The 18,216-nt window shown below is 38.3% G+C and overlaps 1 protein-coding gene across 1 annotated transcript in view; it reads left to right on the top strand.

The window, feature by feature from the left end:
• Positions 1–18,216, top strand: part of grm5a (glutamate receptor, metabotropic 5a) — a 35,379-nt gene that overhangs the window by 3,246 nt on the left and 13,917 nt on the right. Inside the window, exon 3 of the mRNA XM_053476250.1 lies at positions 10,344–10,593. Coding sequence (XP_053332225.1) covers positions 10,344–10,593 — 250 coding nt within the window. The remainder of the gene's footprint in view (positions 1–10,343; positions 10,594–18,216) is intronic.

Raw genomic sequence — 18,216 nt, 5'->3', positions numbered from 1 at the left:
AGGGGGAGCATGTGTGTACGTAGACAACAAGTGGTGCAGGGGCACTGGAGTTTGCTGCAGACCTTTTTTATCTAGAGAGTTCTCTGTGGTTTATATTACAGCCGTTTATGTACACCCCCGGGCTAACACTAAGGCTGCCATGAATAAAACACATAATGCCATTAGCGGGCAACTCAATAAACACCCACATAGCATTTTTATTGTGGCAGGAGATTTGACTCATTCAAATCTTAAGACTGTTTACCCAGGTTTTATAAGAATATTGATTCACACAAAGAAGGGTAAAGTGTTAGACTTTACAGTTAGACAGGTATATACATCCAAACAAAAATGGCAAAAATGCACCTGTCACTTTTGCAACATCAACACAATGGAATGGTCAGGTGCTTACTCTTCTACATTACCAGGTCAGGCAAATCTTGCAAAACATTAACTGCAATAAAGCAACAGGGCTCAATAGCATTCCATGTCAGTACAGTACAGTTGACTGGAGTGTTTACTAACATCTTTAATCACACACTACAACAAGCTACAGTACCATCCCTGTCTGCCTCATAGCCGCCACCATCACCCCTAAATTGTTATTAGTAGTCACAACTTGGAACAACTACAGCTTGATTGCTTAAAGAACAGAAATTCAGAAAAGCTTTGAAACATTGGGTTTAAATCACATCAAGGTGTGCATCCTCTGTGACCAGGACCAACAACCGTTCATTTACAAACCCAACAGATCCACAGTTGCAGAAATTACACTTTCACTTTATTGAGAATCATAATACCTATATTAGGATATTCGTAGACTTACGTTTGGCATTTAATTCCACTTATCTGTCAGGAGTCACATAGACATGGAACACAAGTGCAGGTAACGAAGTCAGGATTTATTGAGCTAATAACGAAACCAAACACGGGTAAAACTTGGGTGTAGTCCAAAAAACAGTCAAGGGTTTGTCGAACGGCAAAACACGTACGCTATAGGACAATCAGAAAATTGGAAACCAGAACAAAGGATGAGAGTCATACACTGTAAAGTTAACACAAACAAACATGGCTTCATAACGTCTGGAAAACTCATGGGAGCAAACTATATACTTCGCGCAGTCCCTCCATTTAAGCACTATTTCTCCATTTTACCTATTTAAGCACCTGGGTAATTGGGTAAAGGTGTGTTACAACTCAGTTGATTTGGAAGGTGAAAGTTGGGAGTTGTAGTTTGTTTTCGCCATGTTTCTTCATGAATACAGCCTTGTCTGTTCTGCTGACTTAGCTGGCCTGAGAGAGCTCCGATTAAGGAACTACCTCCGGGAGCGATTCTTCTCCTTGGTCTCCCTTTGGATCTTGGGCTAGACAGTTAGGATGATTGCTGTAGAACTCCTCAATCATTAGTGGGTCCAGTTCATCCTGTGCTAGGACCCAGTTTCACTTCTCTGGTCCGTACCCCTCCCATTTGACTAGGTATTTAGGGGTAGCTTACCCTGTCTGCGATGTGAGTTTAGTATAGTTCTGATCCTGTAGGCCAGTTGACCCTCCATCTGGATTGGTTATGGGGAAGTGTCCTGATGGGTTTTATCCAATGGACTACTTATGATCAGTTTAGTTGGGAGATGTGAAACGTACGTAAGATTAAACAGTGCAGAGGTAATTCAAGCTTGTATGTTACATTGTTCATCCCTAAAAGAATCACCATGTAGAATTTTATATGGTGCAACATATTTGTGGTATAGTTTCCTGCTGCCTTTGTTTACGTGTAGGTTTCTTGTTGAAAGGCAGACTTGATCTCCAGATTCATATGTTGTGTTTTGTTCTTAATGTTAGTCTGTGAAAATCTTATTGGATTCTGCTGCTTTCTCTAGGCGCTAATGTGCCTGTTCCCATAACTGCTCACTTCTCCAAAACCATTCATCTACTGCTGGAGAGTCTGTGATGTTGGCATTCCATTAGAACAGCTGAGGTTGGTATTCTAGAACACACTGAAATGGGTTAAGTTCTGTGCATATTCTACCCATAGAAGGAACAATTCAATTCAATTCAATTCAATTTTATTTGTATAGCGCTTTTAGCAATTTTCATGTAATGTTCTCAGGAAGCAGCCGATCCCTTGATTTGCATGTTCAGTTTGGCTGTTTGCTTGAGGGTGATACCCTGAAGTCAGATACCCATCTTCTCTATAAATTCTTTCCAGACTCTGGAAATAAACTGGGTACCTTAATGAATTACTATGTTCTTAGGTATGCTGAAGTTTCAGAATATGTGCTAGAACATCAATTCTGCCGCTTGGAACGCTTTTGGGAACTTAGGTAGTGCGATTAAATATGTTGATTTGGGAAAGCGGTCCGTTATTACCAGGATAACTGTGTGTTCCTGGGATGTACGAACTGATGAAGTTTGTTCAGTACTCTTGCAGACTCAGGAGTGCTTCTCACATGTTTATTTTTTCCATTGCATTCATGACGGTGAAGTATTCTGTCAGGAGTAACATAGAGGTGGACTCAAGTGCGGGTAAGGAATACATGATTTATTAAGCTAATAACAAAACCAAACAGGCAAAGATCGGTAGATTGGCAAAACACTAGGGCAATCAGAAAATCGGAAACCAGTCAGTACATGATTAAGACAAAACCAACAGGTGACAGAATATAAGGTTTGTGGAGCATATTTAATAAACCATCACGCTCAACACTTACACTCCTTGAGCAAGGCCCTTAACCCTCAACTGCTCAAATGTGTAATGAGATAAAAATGTAAGTCGCTCTGGATAAGAGCGTCTGCCAAATGCCTAAATGAAAAAAAATGTAAATGTCAACACCAGTGTCCCCCAAGTCCGCACTCTAAGCCCTTTCCTGTACTCCCTGCAAACTGCCCTATAGCTTAAACGCACTAATCGAATTTGCAGATGATACAACTATAGTGGGTCTATTATTAAACAATGATGAAAATGCTTACAGAGAGGAAACATAGACACTGTCTGTGAAACTTCAAAACAAACCACAAAGGACTCTGTATTTATGGGGAGGAGGTGGAAAGTGTGACCAGCTTCAGGTTCTTAGGAGGATTTGACATGGAGAGTAAGCACTTCACACCTGGTATAAAAAAAAAGGCTAAACAAGGTTTTTTTTATTTTTGAGGATCTTGAGGCACAATAGAGGTCCTGGAGACCTCATGAATAACTTCTGACATACTGCTGCTTTACTACCTGGTATTTAAGCTATATCACAGCAAACGGGAAAGAAATGCAGCAAGTAGTTTAGACACCAGAGAGAATTATCATCTCCCCACTTCTGAAGGAAATTGTTAAAAAAAAAACAGGAAATATTTTAACACAAGTTTTATAACTGATGTATGCTTCCTAAATACAGTTTCTAAGAGTTTTAGAAACGGCATTAATACCACTTTAAGCATAATTGTCATGGGAGTTTTTTCTCAATTTTTACCATCTGAACACCAAATAATTAATGTAAAACTCCTTATTATTTCTCCCCTGTTTGCATATAAACACTTGATGGGCATGTTGAGAAGCAGCATGACTTTGCTCCTCTGATTTCCAGGGTTACTGTGCCTTTTTTTCCCATATCATGACAGACCTTATAATTGAGTAGGACAGCTTGGATAACTTGATGAAGAGTGATCATGATTACCATTTACATATTCATTTTATTTATTCCCTGCCAGTGGGTGTTGGTTACAGTGTAATTAATTTCCTATGTGGAACGTGCAGTGCTAAAGGCCTTTTGATATTTTCATGTGAACATAAGTATATTCTCCTATAATACACTCACCTAAAGGATTATTAGGAACACCAAACTAATACGGTGTTTGACCCCCTTTTGACTTTAGAACTGCCTTAATTCTACATGGCATTGATTCAACAAGGTGCTGAAAGCATTCTTTAGAAATGTTGGCCCATATTGATAGGATAGCATCTTGCAGTTGATGGAGATTTGTGGGATGCACATCCAGGGCACGAAGCTTCTGTTCCACCACATCCCAAAGATGCTCTACTGGCTTGAGATCTGGTGACTGTGGGGGCAATTTTAGTACAGTGAACTTATTGTCATGTTCAAGAAACCAATTTGAAATGATTTAAGCTTTGTGACATGGTGCATTATCCTGCTGGAAGTAGCCATCAGAGGATGGGTACATGGTGGTCATAAAGGGATGGACATGGTCAGAAACAATGCTCAGGTAGCCTGTGGCATTTAAACGATGCCCAATTAGCACCAAGGGGCCTAAAGTGTGCCAAGAATCCCCCACACCATTACACCACCACCACCAGCCTGCACAGTGGTAACAAGGCATGATGGATCCATGTTCTCATTCTGTTTACACCAAATTCTGACTCTACCATTTAAATGTCTCAACAGAAATCGAGACTCATCAGACCAGGCAACATTTTTTCTAGTCTTCAACTGTCCAATTTTGGTGAGCTCGTGCAAATTGTAGCCTTTTTTTCCTATTTGTAGTGGAGATGAGTGGTACCCGGTGGGGTCTTCTGCTGTTGTAGCCCATCCGCCTCAAGGTTGTGCTTGTTGTGGCTTCACAAATGCTTTGCTGCATACCTCGGTTGTAACGAGTGGTTATTTCAGTCAAAGTTGCTCTTCTATCAACTTGAATCAGTCAGTCCATTCTCCTCTGACCTCTAGCATTAACAAGGCATTTTCTCCCACAGGACTGCCGCAAACTGGATGTTTTTCTCTTTTCACGCCATTCTTTGTTAACCCTAGAAATGGTTGTGCGTGAAAATCCCAGTAACTGAGCAGATTGTGACATACTCTGGCACCAACAACCATGCCACGCTCAAAATTGCTTAAATCACCTTTCTTTCCCATTCTGACATTCAGGTTGGAGTTCAGATGATTGTCTTGACCAGGACCACACCCCTAAATGCATTGAAGCAACTGTCATGTGATTGGTTGATTGGATAATTGCATTAATGAGAAATTGAACATGTGTTCCTAATAATCTTTTAGGTGAGTGTAGATATCATGTAAATACAGTTGTTAGCATAAAGATGTGCACAACATAAATTTTTAATTATACTCAGGGTTCAAAAACTCCATGGTCATTTCAAATTTTTATTTATTTCTACATTGTAAAGCAAAGCTGAAGGTGTCCAACATAGGCAATAATCTCCTTTGAACAGTTAATGTTGAGATGTATCTGCTATATTCTGTAGGCATTCATAATGGGTCTAATCCGAGGTGCTGTTTGTTAATTGGTGATGTCTGAGGCTGGTAACTCTAAACTCTAAACTTCTCTTTTGCAGTAGAGGTAAGTTTTGGTCTTGCTTTCCTGGGATCGTCTTCATAAGCCAGTTTCATTATGGTGCTTGATGGGTTTTGCAAATGACAATACTGTTTTTGCAGGAACTATTCCAGAAAGGCTGTCTTTCATGTCTTAAAATAATAACTGACTGTTGTTGTTGTTGTTGCTACATAATTACCTAATTTCATATATGTTATTTCATAGTTTTGAAATTCTCAGTATTATTGTAGAATATAAAAAAATTACTAAACGAATACAAAGAAATGTGCAAGTATTCTCAAACTTTTGAGCGGTAGCGTATATTTACACACACACACATATATAAGTGCATGATAGCATGTTCAATAACGGAGTAACTGTGAAAAACATTTTACTATTATCACTGCAGGCAGTTAATACCGAAAATGACATTTCATATAGGCACAATAAGAACAACATATCCTGAACAACGACAAATACTAAATAAACAGTTTGTTTTTGTACTGAATGACTTTCAGTCCATTGTAATACTGTGCCCACCCAATAACGAGGATTTCGGGTGGCTATGGATGTCTAGTAATTTGAGTGCAGCAGTGCCACACATGGATGGCCACAGCAGGAGTAGACACAGAATTGTGGTAATTAGGGAGGAGACAGATGCTTAGAAAATTAAAAATAATGATAGAATCAACCCATTTTTTTCTATTACAGAAAATTATGGAAAGTAAAATATAACGTATGACACAAAAGTGTAAAAAAGAATTTAGAGCTCCCCTGAACATCTCAGGGTGAGCTTCCCTTAGCTTTCCTGTAATTTAAACCATGATTATGCTGATCGTACATCATGTACCATTCATAACAGTTAATTGGTTTTCTTGGTCTTGGAAAAAAGTTTCATGTATTACTATTTCACCATATCCACAACACAGCTGTCAGTCAATGAATCGAAGGAAGTGAAAAACTGACAGAGAAATCGAGAAATTTGTATTAAATGCAGTCCACCATGATCTTCATGGTTTCTAAGTAGTCCTCAGCAGTCACATTTATCTATAAGAAGACCATATGGGGCTATCCTCAGCAGCAGTGAGCAGTCTTCATTTGATGAAAACTCTAACCAAAAGTAGGGCATCAGGATGAAACAGGCACATCCGGAGGGCAGAACGGGTAAGGATCACTGGTAGCTCAACAGAGAGAGAAAGAGTGAGAGAAACACAGAAACACATAATTAGGTATGCTTATTCTCACATAATAGATAAGGACCGTATACTACCTATGACAGCATAAATAACAGTTTTTAACATAAAATATTTTGTCATTAGATTTCAGATTTTGTATTTTCCTTCCTTTTAAATTTTTACTTATGTCCTTTTTTGTGTGGGTATTTTTTTGAGCCATTGTCTTTGTTTATGATGAAGCTCCTCCAAATTCATTAGACTACATGAATTGTTGGAAAAATGTTTCTGTAGACTTCTGGATCCTGCATCCTGCAGTTGGCATCTTATTCATGAGTTACATGAATAAAGATAACTGAATCCATTCCAGAAAGTAACCTGCAACCCAAAGCTATGACACTGTGGTACCTCCATTGTGAGTGACGGATGAGATTGTATTTTTTGAATAAGTAGGTCACATTGAACTTTCCTATCACTTTAGTAGAAGTTGATATTATTTCCAGAAATCTGTGGATATCTCTACATTTCTTTGCTTATTCCAACCCAACCTTCTGATTGTTCATGTTCATGCTCATGACCGGTTTTAATTTTGGGCATGACCTCTAAATTTCCACAAAGTGGATCTTAATACCTGTACTCCTGCCCTTTGGAAAATGTTGGTGATGTCACGGACAGGTTTTTTTTTTTTTTTTTTTTGGTGTGTGTGTGTGTGTGTGTGTGTGTGTGTGTGTGTGTGTGTGTGTGGGTGTGAGTGGGGTGGTCTTCACAGGTTTTACAAAAGTTTGTCATAAACTGCTGTCCTTGACTGACCTGATTAATGCATTTTTGTTTGCACACCAGTAGCTTCCTTCTTTTGCAAGACATTTCCGATTGTTGTACTGACCACGCTAGTGATTATGCAGTGGCACTGGTTGATTTTCCTTTGTTTTGTTTTTTTGAGTTACAATTGTGTGTTTTTTTTCCATAGACAACCTATTTGTCTTGATGTTGGCTGATGCTTTCTAACAATAATTACACTCTTATAAGGCGAAACAAGGGCTTAAACCAAGAGTATACTTTCAGAGCTACAGTAATAACACTGGCACACATGGGCAATAAAAATATGGGTGGGTTCAAAGAAAATGTGCCCTGTCTATATTTGCTGTATGTATATGTAAATACCTTTAAATATCAACAGCAACCACTTACTAGCCTTTCTATTTGAATACTTAAAGAGGGGGCTTTACATAAAAAAAGAAACATTATTTTCTCTGAGCCATTATAGTTTAATGTGTATTGTATAACAATGGGCACTATGTGCATTAATGTGATTCCGTAGGTTTAATTATTGCCTTTTGTTATGTCTCAGTGAGCACAGTACATGTATTGTACATTAGTACTCTTACTACAACCCTACCAAAGGGTCCGTATTCCTAGCAGAAAGTAGGTGACCTGATTTTGAAGTAATATGGGGGAGCTAACCACTGACATTGTGTAAAACACGGGCACAGGAGAATATTGATCATTAGTTTTCACCAGACAGAAAAAATTTATATGTTTCTGCGTAGACCAGAAAATGTATTTCATGCAATACCTACACAATACATATAGACACAAATACAAATTTTGGGTTAAAACTCTGGTCTTACACTTTAGAAGCATTTTTAATATTTCAGTACACAAACCCAAAAATCCAATGACTATAATACATACAATATGTATAGGAAGCATACATACATACATACATACATACATACATATAGACAGACATAGCCACGTTGACTTTATATATATATAGACGCATACATGTATATGTGTGTATGTATGTATGTATGTATGTATGTATGTATGTACAGATAACAGCCAGGAACAGTGTTTTCACTTTAATACTTTTTTAGTCATGTCACAAAGATGGTCAGACCTTTACCACAAATTCTCACTGACTGTCACAAAATCTATGGAGTCAAATACAAATGCCTTTAGTGCAAAGTCTTTAACGATAGTTAAAAAAAGACCTTAATACAAAATGATCCATACAAGAAAAAAAGTAGGCAAATCGACAACCCTAACTAAGCAAGGAGGCAGAGCGCCCATTGCAGGTGAACAGGGAGGCATACTGTACCTATGGGTGCAGTCAAGCATTGAGGCAGAACAATCTCCTCAGCTAAGCTGGGAAAAGTAGAACTGAGAGCAAGAAATAACTAGAAAAACTAAACAGAAATTCAATTATGGCAAGACAGGGCCAGGGAAATGGAATTCAATAAATGAGGACTTAAACTACACATGATACAACTAAGGCAGAAAAAACACATATATTTAATAGGTAGTCTATCTGGTGGTCTGGGCCAATTTTCCATGGTGAACATGACGATGACAGTGCCACAGAAAATATAACTAAAACTTTTGGACCAGTCAGATTGGCTTAAATTTATAGTGTCTTGGGCTGATCTTAACCAGCCCTGAGAGGGTTACTGCCACAACTGTATTTAACTTCCAGTCAACACAGCAAAACTGGAACTGCTCACTGGAATAGCCTTTCCGAGTTGTTAAGTTAGGATAATATCTGTCACGCCCTGGGACACATTATGAGTGCTATAATGCATGTGAGGATGGGTGAACATGTTCCAGATAACCTGTTTCTATGTGGAACATGTCCTTCTGATTGTTCATGCTCATGTCAGAATCCATCATCTAAGTATGACCGTACCATGTACTGGCTTTTAGAAGTGGCAGATCTGATTGCAGGAATCATCTGCTCTACAGAGAAGGCAGACATCTACAAACTCCTATATTTGAAAAACAAACCTCAATGAACTTGATTATAAAGCAATGAGAAACTGATGCACTGTAAAAAAAAAAAAAAAAAAAACAGCCACTGTTCTACATAAAACAAATCGTTTACCCCTGGAAAACATTGTCTGTTGGCAGTCCAGCCATAAATAAGTTGATACATTTTAAGCACCTCAAGTTAGAGAGCATAATATTTGCAATTGAAATTGTGTTACCCTCATTTGTGTTTATCCCTAAATTTTAAGGATCCTAATCCTTTACTGCACAAGCAGAAATCCTGTAGAATGGCTCTAATTGGATAAAGCTAAAGCCAAACCTGTTTAAGCTGAACATATTTGAACACATTCATTGCTAAAAGTCTCCCTGGGCTATGAGTCTCATATCGAGATCTGCTAAATTAGAGTATGTGCCGCATCTGTGCACATCTGTCTCAACAAATCCCTTTCTAAGATGTTCAGTGCTGAGGCACTGAATACAGAACTGTTGCTAATCTTCAGTTTGCATTCAGAGCCCAGACATTGCCCATATATACCTGCATTGTCCTTTTTTTGCATCATCCTTTTTTTAAATTTGAGCTGTAAATAGTTGAATCTTCAATTCCATGATCGAGTTAGTGCTATTAAATACACTTTTGAACAGTAATCTAGAACCTAGAAAGTCTGTCTGCAACTATATGGGAAGTATAATTTCTATATGGGTTGAGACAAAAGAATGAATTTAGATCTGTGAATTGAGCAGATCACAACAAATATGTTGCTAAGCAGTTGACAAAAGAGGTTCGCTATTAGTGAGTTAAGCAGTAAATTAATATCCAGAAAAGGATTTGCTGAGAGACAGCAAACTTACTACATATTAATACATAATGAAAATCATTCTGTAATAATATAATGTTTTTCTGTAATAAAATTATATGTAATTTTAAGGTCAGGTGATTTTGTGGTAAAGGTGCTAAAACATAAATATTACTATATTAATTAGTAGTAGGAATTATATAACTTTTAGACCCCTTGGTAGAATATCAGTATACTATACAACAGATTGTGACTTTAGCCTGAGTTTAAACTGCATTACAATACTTGTTTTAGGAACGTTCATAAATAAAGCAGCATGTCTATGCTCAAATGCTACAGTTTGTTGATAATGTAATTTCTTAATCCTCAGGAAACTATGGCGAGAGCGGGATGGAGGCATTCAAAGAAATGGCAGCCAAAGAGGGCATCTGTATTGCACATTCAGATAAGATCTACAGTAACGCCGGAGAGCAGAGCTTTGACCGACTGTTGGAAAAACTGCGCAGTCATCTGCCCAAAGCACGCGTGGTGGCATGCTTCTGCGAGGGCATGACTGTGCGTGGGATTCTCAAAGCCATGAGACGACGTCGACTAGTGGGAGAGTTCCTTTTGGTTGGCAGGTAATGCTCTCTCAAGTCACTTACAATTTATTCAATTTGCAGTCAAATATTAGGTGATATTAAACCAATAGGAATATACAGTACAGTATACTTTGACATTATACTTTTACACACATGTGCACAGACACTCTGAATGGGTGCTGTGGTATCCTCTTTGAAAATCTTGTTTCTTGAAGACTTGTTTCTCCAGCATATTCTACAGATACTCAATCATATTAAGATCTTTTAAGGGCCAATTAAGCACTATGAACTCTTTATCATGTTCCTTAAACTATTCCTGGGCATCTTTTCTCAGTTTGGCATGATGTGTTATTCTGCTAAACATGGACAGTTCTATTAAGACATGCCATTGCAATGAAGGTGTGCATTTGGTCAGTAACAATGTTTAGGTAGGTGGTACTGTATGTGTGAAAGTAACAAGCATGTGAATGCCAGGACCCAAGGTTTCACTGCAGAACATTGCCCAAAGCATCACATTGCCCTGCCAGCTTATCCTCTTCCCAATGTGCATCATGGTGCCATCTGCTCGCCAGGGATGCAATGTTCACTCACCTGGTCATCAACATGAAATAAAAGAAAAGAGAATTCATTAGACCAGACTACCTTTCATTGCTCCATTGCTCCCCTGGACACACTTCCTGGTCTGTTACTACAGGAGGTGGCTCCGTACACATGAAGCCGTTATGCATTGTGTGTCCTTCAGTCATATCTAGCATAATCTTTTTGTGCTACAGTAGGCTTCTGTGAGACTACACCAGAGGGAATAGCCTTCACTCTGGTTACCTGTTTAGCATTTCCTGGACCATCTTGGCAGTTTCTACTGTAGATACCATGGGATATTAGAAAAAGACCCATAAGTAAAAGACCCTGCTGTTTTGTAAATGCTTTCACCCAGTCCTCTAGTTATCACAACTTGGCTCTTATTATAATAAGTAAGATTATACTTGCCTATTTTTCCTGCATTCAATACATCAACTTTGAGAACTGAAAGTTTGCTTGCTGCCTAATGCACTATTCGTAGGTACCACTGTGACAAGATATCAACGTCATTTCTTTAATCTGTAAGTGGTTCTACCTGCTCAGTATATATAGTATATGTACAGTATATATACAGTGCATCCAGGAAAGTATTTACATCACAACTTTTTTCACATTTTGTTATGTCACAGCCTTATACTAAAATAGATTAAATTCATTTTTTTCCACACACAATTCTACACACAACCCCCCATGACAACATAAAAAAAGTTTACTTGAGATTTTTGCAAATTTATTAAAAATAAAAAAGCTGAGAAAGCACATGTACATAAGTATTCACAGCGTTTGCAAAATTGAGCTCAGGCGCATCATCATGTTTCCCCTGATCATCCTTGAGATGTTTCTGCAGCTTAATTGGGGTCCACTTGTGGTACATAAATCGAGCTGATTGGACATGATTTGGAAAGGCACACATCTGTCTATATAAGGTCCCACAGTTGACAGTTCATGTCAGTGCAGAAACCATGCATGAAGTCATAGGAATTGTCCGTAGACCTCCGAGACAGGATTGTCTCAAGGCACGAATCTGGGGACGGTTACAGAAAAATTTTTGCTGCTTTGAAGATCCTACTGAGCACAGTGGCCTCCATCATCCGTAAGTGGAAGAAGTTCGAAACCACCAGGACTCCTAAAGCTGGCCGGCCATCTAAACTGAGCAATCAGGGGAGAAGGGCCTTAGTCAGGGAGGTGACCAAGAACCCGATGGTCACTCTGTCAGAGCGCCAGAGGTCCTCTGTGGAGAGAGGAGAACCAGGAAAACCAACTCTGCAGCAATCCACCAATCAGGCCTATATGGTAGAGTGGCCAGAGAGTCACATCAGACCTGAGAATTGTTTCTCATGGTCTGAGAGTCCTTCAGGTGCCTTTTGGCAAACTCCTGGTCGGCTGCCATGTGCCTTTTACTAAAGAGTGGCTTCCGTCTGGCCACTTTACCATATAGGCCTGATTGGTGGATTGCTGCAGAGATGGTTGTTCTTCTGGAAGGTTCTTCTCTGCGATTGTTCCGCAAGACAAGCAAAGATTTTTTTATAAATATTGACTTGGAAAAGTCTTGGTTTACGAGTACCGAGCGTCACGTTATCACAACTGAGCTAACGGTTTTTCTCTCTCTTGTGCTGCGGAATTGTGGATAATCGTCTCCCCTGCTGGGTCTTAGTGCGCTTGTCTCACGTGCACGTTTCTGTATATGTGTGTGTACAAAAACACACGTGTAAAGCAAAAGCAAGTCTTATTAGAGAGGTTAAAGATCTATTTTCTCTCTCTGTATCAGCCTGCTCTTTGTGTCATGCGTGTCATTGGACACTGTGTCACACACACACACACACACACACACACACACACACACACACACACACACACACACACCTTTTACTTTCGACGAGAAGGGGGAGAGAGGAGCTTACTTTAGATTTACACATACACATACACAGTGCCTGTGAGCACAAACGGAAATACTTATCTGTCGCCATTTATTTTTAGTGAAGGTTAATTTGCTTTATTTTTACTTCATATTTTGTGTTAACTATTTTTATGTATTTATTTTGGGGGGCTGTGGAATAAATAATTTGAGTTTCCATTATTTCTTATGGGAAATTTTGATTTGGTTTATGAGATATGAGCCCACTTCAGGAATGAATTATGCACGCAATTCAAGGTTCCTATATATAGTGGGATCGATAGGATTTGCAAGTGACACAATTTTTATAATATTGGCCTTTGACACTGCATTCCTTCCATTTTGGGACTGCAATGAGCTGTTGGTTGTTAGATTGTGTGTGTGTGTATATATATATATATATATATATATATATATATATTATTTAATTTTTTTTTATAACGATTTGGAAAAGTGTAATAGTTTTTATTTAAGCTTCATTTACATACACAGATATTGTTCCTTTAAGGTTTAATCATCATCTGACTAATATTTATTTATTATTATCATTATTATTATTATTATTATTATTATTATTATTATTATTATTATTATTATTTAATATATTATTATTTATTTTTCAAATTGTTGTTTGGCAATGTTTTGGCTTTTATTTCCAGTCTAGAGGAATGTTTTTTGTTTGTGAAGCTACACAGTAAATTATACCTATGCATCATTCAACCATAAAAAATCTAACTTTAGGGATGAACCAATAAGAAACAAGTGTAGATAATGACAGATGATCAGGTCAGTGATTTGTAGACTGGGTCACACATTAGCGGTCTTGCATCAAACACAATGCTAGACAACCATGTGCATCTGTGAGCTCACGCAAGCAGAAGGAGCTGATAGCACTTATCTATGAGTGTGTTTTGCTACCCCAGAGGGTGTGTGAGCAAGCAGTTGGAAATGATGCGATTGGCTGACATTACATGTCTTGAGAAAAAACATGTAATAGTCTTCACCCTCCCTGGTTGTTAGTTGTAGCCTCGATGGATATCCCATTTTTGGTGGGTCTTCACTGGGTTCTCCAGTTTCATCCCACATTCCAAAGACATGCAGATTAAGCTAACTGACATTCCAAAATTGCCTGTAGTGCGTGTGTGTGTGCGTGTGTGTGCGTGTGCGTGCGTGTGCGTGCGTGTGTGTGCTTGTGTGCTTGTGTGTGTGTGTGTGAAAGAGAGAGAGAGAGTGAGTGAGTGTGTGCACCCTGTGTTTTTTTAATTTTATGACTTAATTATTAAGTCAGTACCAAAAAAAATTCAGATTTTTAAATATTCGTATTCCACCACAAAATTACCAGTTATAGAAAAAAGAATTGTATGCCAGAAAAGAATAAAGCATATTATATACTCAGCAAAAAAAGAAATGTCCCTTTTTCAGGACTGTGTATTTCAACAATAATGTTGTAAAAATCCAAATAACTTGCCAGATCTTCATTGTAAAGGGTTTAAACAATGTTTTCCATGCATGTTCAATTAACCATAATTAATTAACATGCACCTGTGGAATGGTCGTTAAGACCTTAACAGCTTACAGAAAGTAGGCATTTAAGGTCAGAGTTCTAAAAACGCAGGACACTAAAGAGACTTGTCTACTGACTGTGAAAAACACCCAAAGAAAGATGCCCAGGGTCCCTGCTCATCTGCGTGTACGTGCATTAGGCATGATGCAGGGAGGCATGAGGACTGCTGATGTGGCTAGGGCAATAAACTGCCATGTCCGCACTGTGAGACGCCTAAGACAGCGCTACAGGGAGACAGGAAGGACAGCTGATCATCCTCGCAGTGGAAGACCACGTGTAACAACACCTGCACAGGATCGGTACATCCGAATATCACACCTGCGTGACAGGTACAGGATGGCCACAACAACTGCCCGAGTCACACCAGGAACACACAATCCCTCCATCAGTGTTTAGACTGTCCGCAATAGGCAGTCCATGAGGAGGAGATGCACTGCAGTACTTCAAGCAGCTGGTGGCCACACCAGATACTGACTGGTACTTTTGATTTTGAGCCTCCCTTCATTCAGGGACACATTGTGAAACATTTTTAGTCTATGTCTTATGGTGTTGACTCTTTTAGTGTTCATACAAATATTTACACATTAAGTTTACTGAAAGTAAAAACAGTTGAAAGTCAGGGGACGTTTCTTTTTTTGCTGAGTATAAAAGGCTTTATAGGCTAAACAATACAATGGAAGTTGCTGGGTTTTGCATTATAGTCATTATAGCCTCATTATAGTTATCTCTATGTGATGCTACAGTATAACATTAGGTGTTCGGAAAGAAATGCTGTTGATTCTTTAGTTTGGATGTTGTGCGTGCGTGTGTGTGTGTGTGTGTGTGTGTGTTTGTGTGTATGTGTGTGTGTGTGTGTGTCTGTGTGTGTGTGTGTGTGTGTGTGTGTGTGTGTGTGTGTGTGTGTGTGTGTGTGTGTGTGCGTGTGTGTGTGTGTGTGTTTGTGTGTAGGTGTGTGTGTGTGTGTGTGTGTGTGTATGTGTGTGTGTGTGTGTGGCTTGCTGCTTGTGTCATTTTATACCAGACTTGTTTATGTAGGCTGGCTTGTAACCCTTGTATCTATAATTTAATGTGCTGTTGTCCAAATACATATGGACTGATGAAATATATTTTTTTATATCATTGTTCTTTTTTGCTCAGTAATCTATAACCAGTTCATGATTGCAGTATGGTTAATTTCTTTTGGCAGCTCCCAGTGAATGGTGTTTCAAGAATTTGTGCCCAGGAGCCTTCAGAATCCAATATGCTATTCATAGTACCCTTCAAACAAGAGATTTTTCTTTCCGTTTTAATTTTTCTCAAATGTGACATCACAATTTTCTATTATTAGATTTAGCCTAAATTCAGTCTGGCTGTTTTTTTCAACTATTACTTTGGGAGAACTATCATTATGCATCATGAGGCCCAAACTAACTCTTTTTCCCCTCTTTATGCATTTTGCTATTACTTTTTATTATAGTTACAAAATTATATATATTTGGCAATGGCTGAATAATAATAATAATAATAATACAAAAAAAGTTTGTAAAAACAGGATAAATTAACATTTTGTTAATTTATTCCAAAGAAGAAAGGTCTACCGTGTAACATTAATAGGTATCACCAGATGGTGAGCATATTCACTGGTAAACATACTGAACCTACATTTTCTACTTAAAGATAAAGAGAGTTGTTGTACTGTACCCACTGCATTACAAAAAGTGCTTCTTCTTTTCAACTAGATATGTTTTCACAAATATGGTGAGCTATAAAATTAAAAAAGGGCTTGTTCCATTGTTTTCTACTCAACCTATAACTATATGGTCAACCATATACTCTACTGTAGTGACAACATTATATGCTACCAGTGTAAGTATACCCTTATTCAGATTTGTTCTCGCTTTCTATCCATTTGTTATGTCATATCTGTGTGGGAGCAGGAAAATATGCATCTTGCTTATACCGAGATGCCGAGACTCCTCATTTGTCAGAGGAATTGTGGTCCCTTTGATCCGTTGCAGGCTGCAGTGGTGTTAAATCTCTCATCTACATAAACACACCCAGGTGCCTGTAGAAATTAAACTCAACAGAACAAAATCAGAGTACTTTCTGCATTATATTTCCAAACAAGTTTTTTTTTTTTTTATGCGGTAGAATAAGAGAATATTATTACTTCTTTTCATTAATAAATTCATTACTATATCTGTAGAATGATTTGTGTTTGATTTAATGTTTTTTTTTAATGTTTGTAGAATTATTTAATTGGGTTATTTTCCTCTTTGCTTTGGTTTCATTGTGTGCTGTAAAACATGTTAATGGACAGTATGTCCTTTAACAGTCTGAAGCACTTGTAAATGCCTTTCTATTCGTGCCAAGAATGAGACTTTCGAATACATTATTAGTGCTTTTTAGAGAGAGAGGCATTGTGTCAGGCCCAACTGTTGTTTACTTTCTACAGAGTGTGAATTTTTGAAGAGTGCCTATTTCGGAAATCGGTGTCATGGATGATATCCAGACGGCCTAATTTGACGTAGTAAAGCTACCATGCATGTGGAGGTGTGTGTACAACAGCCTGTGATGCAGGCTCCAGGCAAATGCTATGCAGACAAGCGCAGATTTTCTGCCTACATTTTTACCTTGCTTGTTAGATATTATAGAGAGTGGCAGAAAAGAAGCATTTTTTCGGTGCTTTACATTTGTAATTCAGTGGTGCAGGGGACTGCACAAATTGCATAAGACAAAAATAAAGCATATTCCATTGCCACAGATTTTTTTATAGAGTTTAGTCATTCTTTCATAAGAAGGCAACTTCTAATATAATCTTTCATTTTATATCCTCAAATTAATATTACATTTATTACTAGCTCCACCACATCTGTATTATTTCCTGTTTCTGTATACCGACGCTGCAATTGTTCTGAATTCAAGGATTGATTATCTACCTGTATTAGTCTGGTGTAATTTAAATCTACACCTCTCTTCCTCTGTGTTCAAGATCTTAAGGGACTGATATTTAAAATAAGAAAATCATTATGTGTCTAAATGTAATACTAAGCAACAATGGCTTGGCTCTTGTGCAGGATCTTTTTTATATCGGTAGCAGCCGGAAGTCATGAAGAAGGCTGACCCAGCGGGTCAGTGTGTGGGCTATTGCAGAGCTCACTAGCACACTGTGCTGCAATGTTTAAAGCTCGGCGTTAAAACTGCCTTCAATGTTTTTGCTCACAATGCTTTGGCTCCAAGGACGAGTTATGAAAGCCTCTCCTTCCTTAGCGAGATAACAGAAATGATACAAAGACCTCCCACGCTCAGAGTTGTGTAACACCAGAGCTGCAAAGCTTGGAAATGTTTGAAAAGGCAGAACGAACACAAAATAGGTTTATGCGTATTCAGTGTATAGTGTACTTAGTGTAGGAAGAGCACAGCTGCACAGCCTTATTCTCACCTTTTGGTTAGTAAGAGATTGGGGAAAATAGTCAGGAACTCACAACATCCACTTCAAACTCTAAAAAGCAGCTGGGCTAAAATTATATAGTGAAGTTGCAAACTCAAAGTAGGGGTGCATATACAGTGTGTGTATATATATACTGTACACTACCGTTTAAAAGTTTGGGGACACTTGCAAATTTCTTTGTTTTTGTTTAGTGAT

The sequence above is a fragment of the Clarias gariepinus genome, chromosome 17, assembly GCF_024256425.1.
Source record: "Clarias gariepinus isolate MV-2021 ecotype Netherlands chromosome 17, CGAR_prim_01v2, whole genome shotgun sequence".
Taxonomy (NCBI): domain Eukaryota; kingdom Metazoa; phylum Chordata; class Actinopteri; order Siluriformes; family Clariidae; genus Clarias; species Clarias gariepinus.
The sequence above is the reverse complement of the archived record's forward strand: the minus strand, read 5'-3'. Positions and strand labels throughout refer to the sequence as shown.